The sequence below is a fragment of the Haematobia irritans genome, chromosome 3, assembly GCF_050003625.1.
Source record: "Haematobia irritans isolate KBUSLIRL chromosome 3, ASM5000362v1, whole genome shotgun sequence".
NCBI lineage: Eukaryota > Metazoa > Arthropoda > Insecta > Diptera > Muscidae > Haematobia > Haematobia irritans.
In genome coordinates, this window is record NC_134399.1 from 226,057,289 (window position 1) to 226,075,332 (window position 18,044).

The 18,044-nt window shown below is 34.2% G+C and overlaps 2 protein-coding genes across 2 annotated transcripts in view; both read left to right on the forward strand.

The window, feature by feature from the left end:
* Window positions 1-18,044, forward strand: part of ric8a (ric8 guanine nucleotide exchange factor A) — a 469,139-nt gene that overhangs the window by 191,043 nt on the left and 260,052 nt on the right. The gene's annotated exons all lie outside the window — the stretch shown is intronic.
* kirre (kin of irre) overlaps window positions 1-18,044 on the forward strand; it is a 139,343-nt gene that overhangs the window by 116,437 nt on the left and 4,862 nt on the right. The window contains exons 2-6 of the mRNA XM_075298167.1: window positions 15,255-15,915; window positions 16,108-16,588; window positions 16,661-17,215; window positions 17,320-17,650; window positions 17,711-18,012. Of these exons, the coding sequence (XP_075154282.1) occupies window positions 15,304-15,915; window positions 16,108-16,588; window positions 16,661-17,215; window positions 17,320-17,650; window positions 17,711-18,012 (2,281 nt within the window). The 5' untranslated portion in view covers window positions 15,255-15,303. The remainder of the gene's footprint in view (window positions 1-15,254; window positions 15,916-16,107; window positions 16,589-16,660; window positions 17,216-17,319; window positions 17,651-17,710; window positions 18,013-18,044) is intronic.

Genomic DNA, 18,044 nt, shown 5'->3' on the forward strand with positions numbered 1-18,044 from the left:
ACAAAAATGAGTAAAGCCTCACCTATATAATTGAAATAGTATGGTGCAATTATTGAAACATAGTGGAGTGGAAACATAGGCATACACTGAAAATAATGGTAATCGAGATGCAAAGATTTGTATCCTCATTTAAATGATGAAATAACTTAAAAGCTAGTTTTTTTTTTTCAAGAGATAAGAAATTTAATGTATTTATAAGATATGTTAAGTGTGCTGAGAGTAATGTTAGAAGTACTCTCATAAATAATGTTAAGATTATCATTTAATGTTATGTTATGTTAAGTAAATACATCATAGGCACAAGAAACTATGAACTATTTAGTGAAGCACATATCAAAACACAATGATAACCTTATATCCAAACCAAGCGATGTATGCTCAAATGAATGGTATGACATGGCTAATCTCATTTCAGAGTTTATAAATGTGTATACACCTGATATTGTATTTTTTGGTATTTTATGTTTAATCATCTTAAATACCAAATCTCCTTAACATTTTGCCAATAAAAGTTACCCAACAAAAAAAAAATATTTGCTAAATCAAAATCTTATTTGCCTAATACTAAAACCCTCCAAAAATTTATTTTTCTTAAATTAGATACAGTAAATATTTACAATTCAATATCATAACAACATTGTTGATTGCCATTGAACATAACCATAGATACCGCAGCTGTGCGACAAATAAGACATCATAGCAGGCGAATGGGTCCCATAACCAACGATATTGTAGTATTGCTCTCGTATCTGTCAACATTCGAAACGGGCAATGCTATAAATTAAAGTATATTCCTGTCTGTTTCTCTGTATGTTAGAGTGTGAGTGCTTTAGATGAATTGACAAGCGGAGAACTCATAGTGAACAGTTTATTTTCATTTATACGCACTCCCACTCACTTGTCATACACACACACACACACACACCTTATAACTCTCTCAGTAAAGGCCCCAAAAACACTCGTATACATAACAGAGTAACAGAGATAAATTTGTACGAACGGTTATTACTCACACGGAAAGAAAAAAGTCACACAACCAACATCAACAACATGTAAGCAGCCTTCACCCACTCAAGTGACTGTGAGATTCGTTTACATGTGAAGAGGTTTTTGTATAGGGACTAAAAGAAGAAGAACATCACCGATTACTATGATGGCAATGGAGGCGACTTTTCCAAGAAGATTTAGCGCGCCAAGTGTGGATTTTCTCAAAATTCTATTTAAGCTGTGCAAACAAAGTGTAAACAATTGTAAATGTAACAGACATACAATATCACCCACACACATACAACACACCATATACACCAGCTTTCTCATACATCATCATCATCTCAAGTTTGAAGAAAATCGGGCATACACAACTACCTTTTGAGAGTCCCGGAGTCAGTTGCCGACAACCGAAAAGTGCAAAACTGTGTGGCAGCAAAGTAAAGTCGTAGTGATATGGTATTTGCTATAATAAATTATGGGCGTTATTTCACTCGAGAAAAAAAAGCAGAAGTGAAAAAACACAAATAGACCAAATGCAGACAGATTTATAGGCATATTAAGGTGGGCCGAAAATGATAATGGGTACGATTTAATTCTACTAAAAAAAATTATTATAAAAATATTTGAACTGTATAGGGACTAAGGTTCATATAACATTACTCATGTCCTACATCAGTGCTTCCAAAACTATAATCCGTTGATCATGAGGATACCTGTATGATTTACACTAAGGCGATGAAAGCAAACAAAATATTGCAAAGTGTCAATTCACGCAGAGAAGGAATATTATCAATCCAAACATGTTTCAAAATGCTACTTTTTTGCGGAAAAGATGTTTGTCGCAACCATTTTATTTTATCGGAAATTTGTATCTGATTTCGGCAAGCTTGCATTGTTTGCGAAAAAGTTACATTATGCTCTTGAAACAGGTTTGGAGTGACCATATTAATTCTATGTGTGTTACAAAAAAAAAAAAAACATTTGCAAATACAAATCAACCCGCCTTAATAATTAAACAAAGTTGCTTAAATAAACCAACGAATAAAACGCATGTATATCAAACTATGTGTAAATGTTATTTTTGTGTGAAAATTCGTTTGTTTATGGCCAACTTTTTTTCATAATTTTTTTGTCTTTGTCTCAAACGGATGTTATCAGACACTGTGAAAAATAATCCAACAAAAATTTTTGAATAAGTATTTATGGTCGTGTGTTTCAATTTTGTTGATCGTTTTTCTCTTGTGTGTAATGTTGATGACCCATAAAGTGGACATCGAAGGATCATTGATTTTACTGGACACTATAACGACCGATTTTCATGAAATACGCTACAGAGTATTTCTTGAATTATAAAGTCGGCTGTGACCTCTATTTTGTATTACATTTTAGTAATGTGCCAAAATGTTAACGTAGAACACATAATTTTTTTAAATTCGTTTTTTGTTATATATTTTCTGGAGTCAACTTTTAGTTGTATAACGTTGTTTTCTTATTTCAAACACACACACACACACATTAAGGGTGCTACGCACAACCATCTGAACAGTTGGCAGTTGATGTTGTTACTCCTAGATTGTTTACGAGCTTAAGGTGTTGAAAGTAAATTGAATACTCATGAAATACATTTTGTAAGGACCTTTTTGCTTTGAGTTGTCTGCGTACATACGGACATACGTAGTGTAAAACTTGCATCCACTAAAACAAACATTTGTTGGTATTGGTAAATGTGTAGGTTTGAATTGCTTGAATATCTCTTGTTCTTATTTCCACCAGAGTATTATGTGGTCTCAGAACTTTCTCCCATTGCATTTTCTATTACTCCACCACGTTGCTAGATTTGCTGGATGGCCATGCTTGTTGTTTCTAACATACTAGTAAAAAAAAAAACAAATTAAATAAACTAACAATATAACTTAAATGCATTAAATGCATTTTCATTTTACAGTTTGTTTACAAACGCATAAGTCATACGTATTTATAGCAACGAGCATCTGTATAGGTATACCCTGTGCTCATAGTGAGAGAGTGAGAGAGTTAATGTAGTAAACATGGAGGATGGTCATGGTTTTTCAAATATTACTTCATTTTCTATTGACATTTAACTGAGTTTGGTAGATGAAGGGAAAAAATACTGGAGACGCAAGGGTCAATTGTATTAAACTATATATTAATAACAGTTATAATTATATCTAATATTTTATTTATGGGAATTTGTTATAACTTTAAATATACATATCTACATAGAAAACAATATATATTCAGAGTGCTATCAAGATATTATTTCGAATTGCTTAAATTTTAATTATAATTGCTGCAATTATGGAAATAAGCTTATTCAATAACTAACGTAATTTAGAAACAAATTAATACCAACTATCTTTTTCAATACATTTATGTTAACTTGTTTCTAAGGTTAAATTGCATTTATCAGAAATCATCCATGTTAAGTTGTCATTGCTATGCTAGTGATCATTTACAATAACATTATCAAGGGCTCTCTTTACTGTTATGTCAACTCAATTAGGCTAATCTCTCGTAAACTCAATTTATAACAATCTGCCTCTTTCTCTCAATAATATTCTTCTCAAATCGTTCTCAAATAAACACCCGAGTTTTAACCACTCACTATGCACGATGCACTGATAGATCGATCTATTTAATTATGAGATAAGACATATACTTTAATTTGTCGAAAAGCTCAATGATAGGAACTACACAGAAAAAATTTCCGTAGTTAAACTAACGCTAAACTTAACTTATTTTTATTGTAGAAAAATTATTTGTTAGCAGTTAAATTTTATTACTTTTTGCGAAATTTTTCACAGTCCAATGAAATTTTCGTTTTTTTAAGTACGTCTCAAATATTTTATGAACTAAACCTGAGTATAAAGTTCGATAACCGTACACATAAGTTCAATATGAACTAAGAATGAACTACTGCATGGTTAAAATGGTCATTATTTGGCGCCAATGATTTTCTTCTTAACTTTTAGTTAATATTTTCTTCTATTATAGGGTGTAATTTCGTGAACTGTAGTTAAAAAGTACAACAGGGCATTAAATATTCCTGGTTTTAACAACGCTTTGGGGAAATCTCCAAATGTGTACCAAAACTTAGTTCAATTTTCGTACGAGTTAGTTTATTCTTCCTATAAAACAGTTTACTTTTTTTCCCTTGTCTTTTCAGAAGTATAAAAATAAACACAAATAATATAAAAAAATACTCGCTAAGACTCAGGAAGATGTTGGTGAACTATTTTTCTATGTAAATAAAAGTTCGAAGAAAATAAGAGAACATTAGTATAGTCAAAAGTTGCAGGTCTACCTCTAAGAGCCATACAATTGCTCATACTCCCCAATCTGAGTTGTTCCATAGGCTGTGTTATTGTGTCGGCAATTTACTATAAGGAGGCAGGACCATTTGAGCTGAATGAACGCTTATGGTAACAATCTTTTCGAGTGCTTACAAAAACAAATATACTTTTACTTAATAGAACAGAATTTTTCTTAAGTTTTCTTTAATTTAAAAATTCGAAAATACTTTATGATAATGAAAATGTCACAAATCTTAACACCCTTTATATAGTTCTCATTTTGTCATTTAGCCATTACAAATTTATTAATTGATCACTTCTTAAATCTTTAAGCGGTTTGTTATACGTTTTAATTTTTTTACTCTCACTCTCTCGCAGCAATACATAGACCCCAAGCAATGGTTTAAGTAAATCTAATTTAAATTATATTGTATGAGTGTGTGTGTGTGTGCGGCTGAGTGTATGTGTGAGCGCTATGGTTTGTTATGAATTATTCATAATCGGATTATTCATAGTCCCAACATTGTACAATAATCCTTTAATTTACATCAAGTAATTACAAACATTAGGATGATCTTTTTATTTTCCACCACAAAAGTCTTTTGGTGAGTGATGTTTTGGAATACTTTATGGTTGCATTAATATTTTTGCAAGAAATTTAGCATATCAAAGAAGAGCAAGTTTTTCTGTTTTGCATAGAAAATATGACCGAATTAATAAAATCAAGAAGTTTTGTAGTCCTTATTGTAATATATTCAAAATTCGAAATAAATACAAGTGGCTTTGCAAATATGCTAATACCTACTGACCTATAAGTGGAATAACCAACGATGAAATGTTAGTGCAAAACCACATATGTGAATTACCAATTGTGTGAGTGTTAGTGTCTATGTTCCCCATCCCTGCAAACATTTGCTATCGAAATTGTATCGAAGTAGTTTCGCCCTGGAAGATAAAACTTTCAACTTTCGGGGAATCGAACCAGTGGCTAAAAGAAGTCAAAAAAGCGATAGCCATTTAAAAAAAAATTATGATCGGATGCACCGAGCCTTGAACTCGGAACCTTTCATTTTCAAGTCAGAAGTCTCCCTCTGTGCCACCCACGCTCGTTGGTTGATAGTGGCCTTTTACACACATGTATTTTCAGAGAGGTGCTATTGAAAAATTAATTATGTCGATGTATGGAATTTATATTTAGATTTTGGATCGTTGTATGAGTCGAATTTGTTTCGAAACGGTAACACCCCACGCGATAGTTGTTTTAATTGTTGCTTTGCTTCAGATTTTACTACCAGAAAACTTCCTGGCGATCCGAAATAGTGACATCTTAGCGAAAGACGATAAAACAAACACCGAAATGTTGGCATGGATAGACATCAAAACATTAACTTTAAACAAGTAAGGAAAGTCTAAAGTCGGTCGGGCCGACTATATTATACCCTGCACCACTTTGTAGATCTAAATTTTCGATACCATATCACATCTGTCAAATGTGTTGGGTGCTATATATAAAGGTTTGTCCCAAATACATACATTTAAATATCACTCGATTTGGACAGAATTTGATAAACTTTTACAAAATCTATAGACTCAAAATTTGAGTCGGCTAATGCACTAGGGTGGAACACAATGTTACTAAAAAATATGGGAAACATAAGTTTATTTATGGTTTATCGCTCGATATATATATGTATTAGAAGTTTAGGAAAATTAGAGTAATTTTTGCAACTTTTCGACTAAACAGTGGCGATTTAACAAGAAAAATGTTGGTATTTTGACCATTTTTGTCGAAATCAGAAAAACATATATATGGGAGCTATATCTAAATCTGAACCGATTTCAATCAAATTTGGCACACATGACTATATTACTAATTGTACTCCTAGTGCAAAATTTCAACCAATTTGGGCCAAAACTCTGGCTTCTGGGGCCATATAAGTCCATATCGGGCGAAAAATATATATGGAAGCTATATCTAAATCAAAACCGATTTCAATCAAATTTGGCACACATGACTATACGACTAAGTGTTTGTACAAAATTTCAAGCAAATCGGTATAAAACTCTGGCAGCTGGGTCCATATTAGTGCATATCGGGCGAAAGATATATATGGGAGCTATATCTAAATCTGAACCGATTTCTTCCAAAATCAATAGGGTTCTATTCTGACCCAAATTAGGAACATGTGCCAAATTTGAAGGCGATTGGACTTAAATTGCGACCTAGACTTTTATCACAAAAATGTGTTCACAGACAGACGGACGGATGGACGAACGGACGGACGGACAGACGGACGGACAGACGGACATGGTTATATCGACTCAGGGACCGACCCTGAGCATTATTGCCAAAGACACCATGTGTCTATCTCGTCTCCTTCTGGGTGTTACAAACATATGCACTAACTTATAATACCCTGTTCCACAGTGTGGCGCAGGGTATAATGAGAGCAAGAAATGAGAGTGAATGCTAGAATGTTATGATCAATATTGAGAAGATAATCATCCTTAGTATCTGCCTACACAGAAAAAAATTTCGCGCAAATTTTTCCAATTAAAATCTTAATTGGGTTTTAAAAAATATTCAATTAAAAATTTAATTGATTCAACAAATTTTTTAATTGAAATAAAAATCAATCACACAAATTAATAGTATCAATTAATTTTTTAATTGACTGTCAATTAATTTTTTAATTGACTGTCAATTAATTTTTTAATTGATACTATCATTTCTGTGTGTTCCATTTTCAGTGTATCTGAGCATGGCCTATTAAGAACCGATAGGCTATCATGTTGACACTCCTTAGAGCAATTTTTTGATGTAGCCATCGAAGGAGAAGAATCTCCGTACATAACATAAAAATGCTCTTTGGTTTCGATATACGATTTGCCTTCAAAAAACCTTTAATAGAATCACTGACCAATTGTAAATTTTCCATTTTTTGTGAATCTGCATTTGGCTTCCATTGGGAGACATCTGCTATTTATTCATTTTATTGATAGTTTTATTTAACATCATGGACCAAAGTGTTCGTGTCTATTCTCTCACATTCTCTTACTCTCTCATTCTAACTAAGAGGAACAATGGAGATGATAAAATGTTCACACAAGGAGATACGTCTCTTAATATAATTTATTTTGTATGTATCTGTTTGTGTGTGTACAATGAATTAGTGAAAGAACTCTAGAAATTTAAAATGTTCTCCCCAAAAAGGGTCTTTAATTGAAATGTATGAAAATTTTTACATCAAAAATTTATGGTATATGTTTTGTGTGAGTATGTGGATACAATGAGAGATCTCTAAAAAGTTTAAATATATTTCAAACTTATTCCCAATTGAAATAATTCGCATTTATGTAGGAACCACAGCACCTTCTTAGATATTCTTTAATACAATCATCATACATATGACCAAATTGAGTGTATTGAAAGAATATTTATATTTCCCTAAAATAAATTAAAAATACAAACTTTTTTAATTCCTTCATCAAATCTTTATTTTATATTTCCACAAAACTTTATGAAAATATAGTATCTACTATACTCATAATATACTATCATATATACTCATATATAGATCAGAAAGTTATTTCCTTAAGCTCCTATTCACACACACACATACATACATACCCATACTTTCAAAAAAAAAAACGACAACAAAATAATTCCATAGATTGATTTACTTTTGCATTTGCAAATATTTGCATACATTTTTAATACTTTTAATTGATTTGTTGTTTTTTTTTTCTTTCTCTTATTGTTTCATTCTGTATGTTTGCAATTCTATATTTAACTTAAACAAAGAAAAAAATAAGATTATCAATAAGTAAGTACAGGCTTATGTGGGTAGAGAGTATGAGTAATATCAATACAAATTACTCATACCAAATATGTTGGAAATAATATCATTCATACCGCCTGTGGCACTTCGCCCACCATATGGAAGTATGTGTGTGTATCAAGTCCTGTTGCAGTTAAATAAAATCTTATGTTAAATTTCATAACTTTCTTATTTTTATATTTTACCATAAAAACTAATGAATTTATGAAGCCCTGAAATAAATTATTGGGTGTTTGTTTTTTTATTTTAATTCGGATGTGGAACTATCAAATATTGGGAATATTTTTGAAAAAAAAAACACACACACACAAAATCTTGTTTTAGAAAATAAAACGAAATCTAAAATTTCGTTTGCAAATAAACACCAATCTCCAAAACAAAAATCAGAAACGTGCCTTTATACATGCGCCCCATACAATATTGAATAGCACAGTAAACACATGGCCACCTAGAAATTCATTCTTGGCCTTATGCCATACCATGGCCAGTTGTTTGGCTTTTGAAGCATACGAGCTCAAGCAACAACAACAGATTTACCAAAAAAAAAACAAAACAACGTTGAAAGGAAACCAATAAATGTACATGTGTGTGGTCAATTCAACTACATGGAATACCCAAGAAACCCACACATACACACACACACACGTGCACACATCTAGTCCTCTCTGTATATACAGTAGTAAACAATTGCTCGTTTGCTAGAGAGCGTTGTTGTTGCTGTTGTTTGCTCTTAAATTATATGACTATGACAGACAAAACGGACTCGGGGCTTACCATGGAAAAATTGCTATAACAACAACAATAAACTTATTTGAGAAGCACCCGCGTATACAATGTTGTTTTTTCGGTTGTCTGTCCATACGTGTTTGTGTGTAAGTAAGTAAGTGTGGCAAGGATGCATTGACAATCCTAGTTTTGTTTTAGGGCGCCGCTATTATTGTCATTCTTTCTTTGTTGTTGCTTGCGTATTTTTGGCCGCGTTATTTTCTACAAAAAAAAGAACAGAGCTTTTAAAAACCGCGGCTACAATATTGACACTATGTCTGTTGCTTGGTTAGTTTGGTTGCTGAATTCAGTTTTTGGACCAGACACAACAAGCAAGTGTGGTGAGAACTTTGGTGCTTATTGGACCATTCAAGTACGGCTACTGCGTTTGTCTGACTTATGTTTAATGTGGGCATTTTACAGTGTCCTACAGAGGGATAGAATTTTGTTGGACATGTGTTTTTGTGTGTGAGGATATGTGTGTCTCCTTTAACGTTTTCAGTTTGATTGTAGGAAAGACCACTACCGCCATAGTCATACGAACATACTCTCTTAGACATACGTTGTACTACACCTCGTCCTTAAATGTCGTACAGAGTCAAGTGTAAACGACAACAACTACGAGGATTTGCATGGACATACATAAGTGTGTGTGTGATGTGTACTTGTACATTTTCATGTGGGTAGTTAGTGGTTGACCCCTTCATAGTAATTTTATGACACACACACACATCTACTCACACCCTAGTACCCTTGCCCTACAAAATAAAACAAACAAAAAATTACGTACTTTAATACATGCCATGCCGTGGCGGCAGCGGCTGCCTCCATTCCCAAAACGAACTCACTTGTATTGTATTTAAAAGTTTTGTTGGTTTTGTTTGTTTTTCTCGGCAATTTTTCTTCCTGCTTTAATTTTTTTTTTGTGTTTTTTTGATATTCTCAGCACACATCCTTTATCCTTGGTCATATGGGCGCGCTTCTATTGAATAGTATGAGGGCGCATGTTTGTGTGTGTGTGCAAAAAGGCAATTCGTTTTGGCGATTCATTAGAATTACTCGTCGTATGCGTATATTATGAGGCTTTTAACGTTTTCTCTGTGTGTGTTTTTTTTCGGTTTCCGTTTCCTTTTATTGTTGCTGGTGGACGGCCGGTTGAGTACACTTGTGTGAATTGTATGAGTTGTTGGCAAATATTTTATTTACTTTTCTTAACATACTTAAATTTACTAATGTTTAATTGAATAAAGTAAAAAGGTTGTCATGTTTGGAGGGGTGGTATGTTCAGGTCAAAGGAAATGTTTTTTAGCAAATTATGGTAGATTTTTAAGAATTGAACCTAAACTTATAAAACCTCCTCAAAAACTTAAAAAATATGTTTTAGGATTCAAGGAATTTGACCTATATCCAAGGATTTTTGTATTCCGAGTCAAATAAGAAATAAAGCTCTTCTAAGAATACAATCCAATTTCCCATCTAGGATATAAATCACATTTATCGAATTTTCCTAATTAATTTTTGTAGATCAAAAATGTTCTTACTTCAAAGATTTATATCTTAAACGGAAAGAATGAAAATTTCCAAAATGAGCATCCTAATTAAAAAAAAATAAAACTGAGATTATTAATAAAAATTTCTTTACTGAAAAGAATTTTGTCTAAATTTAGCGTCCTGATTTTTTTTTTCTTTTTTATTATTTCCACTTGGGGACATAGGACATTTCCAATAAAATTCCATTTTCTTCCATTATGACAAATAAATTTAATTTCTTCCCACGACTTATTCAATATTTTTAGTTCAATGGATACAGATCTTCGCCACGTGCTTCTGGACGGCACTGCTTATATGGGGGTTCTGGGGGTCCTGCTTATATGGGTTTGTTTATTGTGTGTCCCATTCACATCCATTTCCGTCTGGTTATCTGTCTTTTTATGAGTTTTCCATTTGTTCTATTCCATAATTTTGAATTTTAAATTTTATTTGGTCAAAAGATGCCGCAAATGATACGTAGGCATCTATTGATGAAGGATTGTAATTTCTGTGTTATTGTGCTTGAAGAGCGCCAGGTATTACGCCCATAGAACGACAGATGTTTTGATCTCCATGTTTTATTTACATAGAAAATATTTCTAATTAATATTCAATTAAAAATTTTATTGATTCAACAAATTTTTTAATTAAAACAAAATTCGTTCATAAAAATTAATAGTATCAATTAATTGTTCAATTGGATCAATTAATTTTTAATGACTTTGGTGATGCATACTATAATTTCTGTGATTGAAGGCGTTTCAATTAAAAAATAACTGAATCAATTAATTTCGTGATTGAATCCAAAAAATACCTTTTTTGTGTGTAAGCGACCAAATTTAGTTAAAATTGAAAAATTTATTTAATATAATTAAATATTAAACAAACATAGAGAACTTGTTATCTTATTAAAAAATAATAATCCAATTAATAATGATTGAAGCAATTTAAATAAAATATTTTAATAACAAAATTAATTGGATCTTAAAATCTAATTAATTTTTATAGTAAATCTAAACAAAAAAATGTTTGCGCGTGGATTTAATAAACGATACATAGGTACTCAACGAACCAAATCCGAGTTCAGCAATGCATAGCTAATTTTCGTTGGAAATCCTTCATCTATCCTATTCTCCAAAACCTTGTACTGTCAACTTTTAAACAAATAATTTCTAATGAAAGGTCTCAAAATTTATAACCATTAGGTGTCATATTGCCCTCGACGAAAGTACGATGTAACGCGTGTCATGAGTTGTTAAGTAATTGTCTGTGTGCGTGTTGAGCGTTTTTATTTTTTTGCTCTTTCCTCTGTTTCTGAAACGCTATTAGGAGCAATGTAAAGTTTATATAGGGGCCATTAACACATTAGCGAGACAGTAGAATATGGCCCTACTGGCAACAGTCAACGGATGCCAAAATCGACAATTCGGCTCACCCAACTGTTGCCGTGGAAAAGCTACGCTCCCATTGTAAGTAACAAACCATCAAACAAAAATAAAACGAAATTTAAGGCTATCCTGCCGCCAGCAGCTGTAAAATAAGCCCTTTACACCAACCCCCCTTACCCACGAAAGCATACATCAATACACTTCAAAGTTTCGTTGGTTGTTCTCGCAAAATTTATCGCATAATTCATGATGGGTGAATAGAAGAAGGGGGAGGGGGTCTTGTAGGAAACATTTTCTTCAGTTATGATGGCAATGCGTATGCTTTGTGGAACATTTAGCTTATGGTCCCTCTATGTGTAAAATACAACCCGTACTGCTCCCAATACTCCATTTGTCTTTCTGTTCTTCAACTTATTTCCTTCTCTTTGGTCATTTGTTTTATGTACTTTCTTTATTCTAATTAGGATTTTTGCAAATATTTAGAACAGCCCCAAAGCGGCATAACTCATGCTCCAATCTTTGTTTGATCACATCCATATGTAGATTGTACATGTAGGGGTGCCGTATACGACTCTTTTTAAGGGAAAAATATTTTGTGGGAGAAATTTAAAAATAAATGAGAAAGAGAGAGAGAGGCGCCGAGAGAAGTAGTATAACATAAAAACATTGTTTGTTGTATATCTTAATGTTCAATTAAAAAACAAATTGTCTCAATTAATTTTTGTTTTATTTACTTATTTTTTATTAAAAACAAAAGTCAAAATACTTTCATTATTAATTTATTTTCAAAAAAAAAATAATTAAATTAACAAAATATTTATTGATTAAATTAAGTTTTTAATCAAAACAGATATCAATTACACAAAATAACCACATCAATTCTATTTTTAATTGAATGAATTATATTCTTAATTAATGTTGGTGACTGATAAAATACAAATTCTATGATTTCAATTTAAATTAAAAATGTATTGAAACAATTAATTTCTTGATTGAAGCCCTACAAATATATGACTTCATCGTGAGAACCAAAGTCAACAGTCGATTTGAATCCTTAAAACAAACGACTTTTACAATCCCTAATTGCTAGCGCAAACGGGGCGAATGCAAAACAAAGCAAGGGCGACCTTTTAAATAAAACGTAAATTTTAACAAGGGTTCGTTTTGTCCGTTCTTGGTTTTTTTTTATAATTTATTCATTTGTCCTAGACATACACAAGTACACACCCTCCAACCAACTGCTAACCCACCAAGCGGATATTAACTGGTTTGGCTTTTGGCCTTTCATACCATCGAAAAGAATTCTTGGAAATTCATATAAAAATACTCTTGATTTGTTTTTGGCAAAATGGATGGTTGATGAGAGGCCGTAAGGTACACATCTGCTGCTATTGGTGCTATGAACTTTTCAACTACTCCAACACTCTTTGCATGCAAATATCTTTGACTGACTTTTATTCTTGTTGCTTATCCCAAAAGCTCTACCTACACCAAGATCTAACACAATTTACGTAAATTCGAGTGAAAACGTACATCGAAATACACGCCCACACTCACGCACACATAAACACACACACGTAGTGCATATTTAATTTGCTTGCTTTGCAAATGAGGGGGATGGGGTGGTAAACTTTCGTTTGCATTCTCATCAGAACAAAAGAAATATGAATTGAAACAAACTTGACCCTAAATACCGGGGATGAGGCTGATGCAAAAGCCTAAAATCAAGACTATTGAAGAATATGCATATGAGGGAGGGTAACGCTTGCTGGGTGTGAGATGATTTGCTTTGGCGACCTTGAGATTTCTAAAATGTTTGTTTATGCACTCATGCTCTCTCACTTACCTTATTCACACTTTCCAAACAGGTCTTAACAATATTGCATGCACACACACACCATACGCCTACTCACTCTCTAGCTTTGTGTTGCCCTTTGGTATTTAAGGCCATATAAGGGTTCTCTCTCTTTGTTATCTGCCCCTCTCTCTTTTTCTGAAGAAGGTGAAGAAAACTTGAAAACTAATGCGTCTCTTCAAGAAGACCCACAAACACTTTGAATGAATGAACCGTTAAGTTGTCATTGTTATTGTTGTAGATTTGTTTTGATTGCCCCTAATGCTTGATGCTTTAGGGGGAAATGTTAACGATTTAAGGCCGGTACTATGTTCATTCTTGCGAAAAATGTTTATGGAAACCATTATTTCGCACATAGAAAGCGGCGTTTTTTTAGGTAGCTTGGAGCGCTATTTTACAGGGAGCGATATTGGATTAAGTTGGTGGTTGTTGCTTGTTTTTACAAAATAACATTTTATTTTTCCTTGGGCAATTGATCTGCTATTCCTTTGATCCTTTGTATAGTTTCGGAACAAAAATATGGTCCGTGTTTGATTTATAAACCCGCACAAATAGTTTTTAATAAATAAATTATTTCTTAATTCACATTGCAAATGGCGCCGTGCTATAAACGTCAGTTTTTCAACACGAAAAAACAAAGTATCACAAATGGAAAAAATTTCGCAAATTTTTCGCATTTTTTGGTTTTGTATGGAGTTTCAACGCGAAAACCGAACAGAGTACCGGCCTTTAACCGTTATCCTATGTAGAGTATGTCGATATTTAAGAGAAAATGAAGAAAGCCGCCAATATTGTTTGATGTTATAAGTGGAATATATTTTCCTAAGGAAGGTTTACACTTGATTTTTTTTTTTTTTGGAAAATGATGCCATTTTCATAACATTTATTTGCTATGTTAACACATTAAGTAAAACATGTTAAGTATGTTTTAGATTTAATCGAGTACTTAACACCAAAAACACAAAAAATGGAATAAAGGTTCAAACTTGCTTTTGTGCTTTTTAATCCAGTTATGTTAATGTAAACAGTCGATAGCTTCTTCATCACACAAACGATAGCAGGAAGAGCAATGTATATTGTAGGGGTAACGATAAACAGAGTTATCGACACCATGTTTGCAAATGCATTTCTAGCGGAAATTTCCGCTACCCATAAGACATGCATTTATTTATTTTTTATTTTCATCATGTAATTTGAAGCCACTTAGCGGCCAATTTATATAAATTACAACTGTATTTACTAACGAAAGTTCAACGAGACGTTGTTATCGATTGTTTACAATTCCCCCATAAGATATACATGGCGAAACTTTGTTATTGGCACGCACATATAGAGGACCATACCGGGCATTATCGGAAACTGTTTCGTTAGTCCACCGGACGAAAATCTGTTAGAATCCTGGAAGATTCAGATCATCATCAATAGGGCTGTTTTCTCTTAATACTGGATGCGAAAGTTTTTTGGTTTGCTAATCCCCACTTAGTATTTTCGTATTAGATTTAAACTTTCATTACACAAATTGAATTTCTCATAACTAAATATCCTTTGTCTTGTCTTTCTTTATTTACAGGCGTTTTCATCTTGACATAGTTCCCACAACACCAATAAAAACACACAATATGACATCGAAAAGTTCCCTATTACTTGGCCACTCCAGCCAGCATCAATCGCGCAACATTCCAATCCATTATGGTCTACTCATTATGTTCCTTATTGTCAGCCTTGAAGTGCCCAACGCCGTGGCCAAAGTAAAGACGAAAAAGAATTCCAACATACACTTCAGCAATGAGGATAATCTAAAATCACCCACAGAGGGTCAACATTTTGCCATGGAACCACAAGACCAAACAGCAGTGGTGGGTTCTAGAGTTACATTGCCTTGTCGCGTCATGGAAAAAGTTGGTGCTCTACAATGGACTAAAGATGATTTTGGTCTGGGTCAACATCGTAATCTAAGCGGTTTTGAACGCTATTCCATGGTGGGTAGTGATGAAGAGGGTGATTTTTCCCTGGACATCTTTCCCGTGATGTTGGATGATGATGCTCGCTATCAGTGCCAGGTGGGACCAGGTCCTAATGGTGAAGCGGGAATAAGATCGAGATTTGCTAAGATTACGATTTTAGTACCCCCAGAAGCACCGAAAATACTACAAGGTGATCATTTGGTTACCACAGAGGATCGAGAAATCGAACTGGAATGTGTTTCGGTGGGAGGAAAACCGGCGGCAGAGGTAAGAAATTTCAAACCAAATCGCATAAAAAAAGGTTATAATTATTTTCAATAAAAAAAAATAACTAGGAAAACTGTATTATCGGCTTTAAATAGTACATTTCTGTCCCAGAGAGTATTGCAATTTGTTGACAAATATTTTGACCAGTTCCATATAGACCTTTACTTATTTTAATTTTGTGTCACACATTAGATCACTTGGATTGATGGCCTCGGCAATGTTCTCACCAAGGGCATAGAGGATGTCAAGGAACCTTTGGCTGATAGCAGGCGTGTTACAGCGAAATCCATTTTGAAATTAACACCCAAGAAAGAGCATCACAACACCACATTCACATGTCAGGCCCAAAATACCGCAGACCGTACATATCGTTCGGCGAAAATATTATTGGAGGTCAAATATGCCCCAAAGGTCACAGTGTCTGTAGTAGGAGGAGCCTTGGCAGGTGGACGCATCCCTGAAGGTGCTGAGGTTATACTCTCCTGTCAGGCAGATGCAAACCCTCCAGTCCAATCATATCGATGGTTCATCAATGACGAACTTGTTACGGGAGACTACACCACGCGTATGATTATCCACAATGTTTCACGCCAATATCACGACGCCATTGTCAAATGCGAGGTAGTAAATGCTGTGGGCAAAAGTGAAGAGAGTGAAACCTTGGACATAAGCTGTAAGTATTCTTGACTCAACTAAATCACATTTTGAACTCGCTAAGGTAAATTGTCTTTATCTTGAATTCCAGATGGACCTGCATTTCGTCAGAGACCTAATTCTGTGGAAGCCGATATTGGGGCTAGTGTCACATTGAAATGTGATGTTGATGGAAATCCACCACCCGAAATTGAATGGATAAATGAAAATTCCGACCGTGTGGTGGGTACATCGGCCAATCTAACTTTGAAAGTATCCACAGAGACTGCAGGCCGTTATTATTGCAAAGCTATAGTCGAAGGATTTCCCGAAATTGGATCTGAGGCCACAATTTATGTTAAACGAGCCCCCATTATCACATCGCACAAAGTCCAATTTGGAGCAGTGGGAAATCGGGCCAAAATCGATTGTTTGGCCTTTAGTATACCAAAGGCCGATAGGATACTTTGGTCTTACGAGGGTAAAATCATCAATATGTCCACTGCCGATCCGGACTTGTATATCTTCGAAGAACACCACTTGCCCGAGGGTGTAAGAGCTGCTCTAATTATAAAAGAGAGTCGCTCAAATCACTTTGGCAAATACAATTGTACAGTTGTTAACTCCTATGGCAGTGATTCACTGTTAATCACTCTAATACCAGAACGTAAGTGAACGTAGTGAGTGCTCCATGCGGAGGCTCTGCGATGATGATGATATCATCTTGGATGGCTTAACATTTTCGTTTTGGTTTCCTTTGTTTCCTTGCAGCTGGTTCTGTACCCGTCCTTTTAGTGGTCATGGGCTCTATGTCCTCAGTGGCCATTATCATAATGGTTGTGATGCTTGTTATTGTTTACATGAAGCGTAGCAAGAAAAAGCCCATGCCAGCCGATGTTATTCCCGAGGCGTCGAGGGGAGGCGATAAATTAAGTGATCTCAAGCATGAAATGCGTGCCAAAGCCTATGAAGCAGCTGAATACTCGGAATCAACTTCGGATGGTTTGGCCATTAATCTCACGCATTCCCCCATGCCCGATGTGCAAATGAAGGGTGCCACATTAGGTGTGCCACTAGCGGGGCCCGTTAAATTGGATGAAAGGTACGAGGTTAAAAAAACCACCTATTCTATTCTCTACAACATTTTTCTTAAATATTTTAGATTTTCCGGAGATTTTGGTGATCGCTATAATCGCTCCTGTAATATAAAGAACATGAAAAATCAAGACTACAAAGAGTCAGTGAATGGCTATGCTCCATATTTTGAGTATGCCTTAGATTACAGTCCACCCAATGATAGCAAGGCATCATTGGGAGGCTCAGTACCGAAGAGCAACTCGACTACTATAAGTTCGGCTACCTTGCCGCATTATTCAAATCCTGCCACAACAACGGGCAATATGAGTTTGCCCAGGAATCGCAGTGATATGCAACAGCCCCAGCCATTGAATAATGGATTCCTAGGTAAATGGCGCATATGCAACCTCATCGTATAA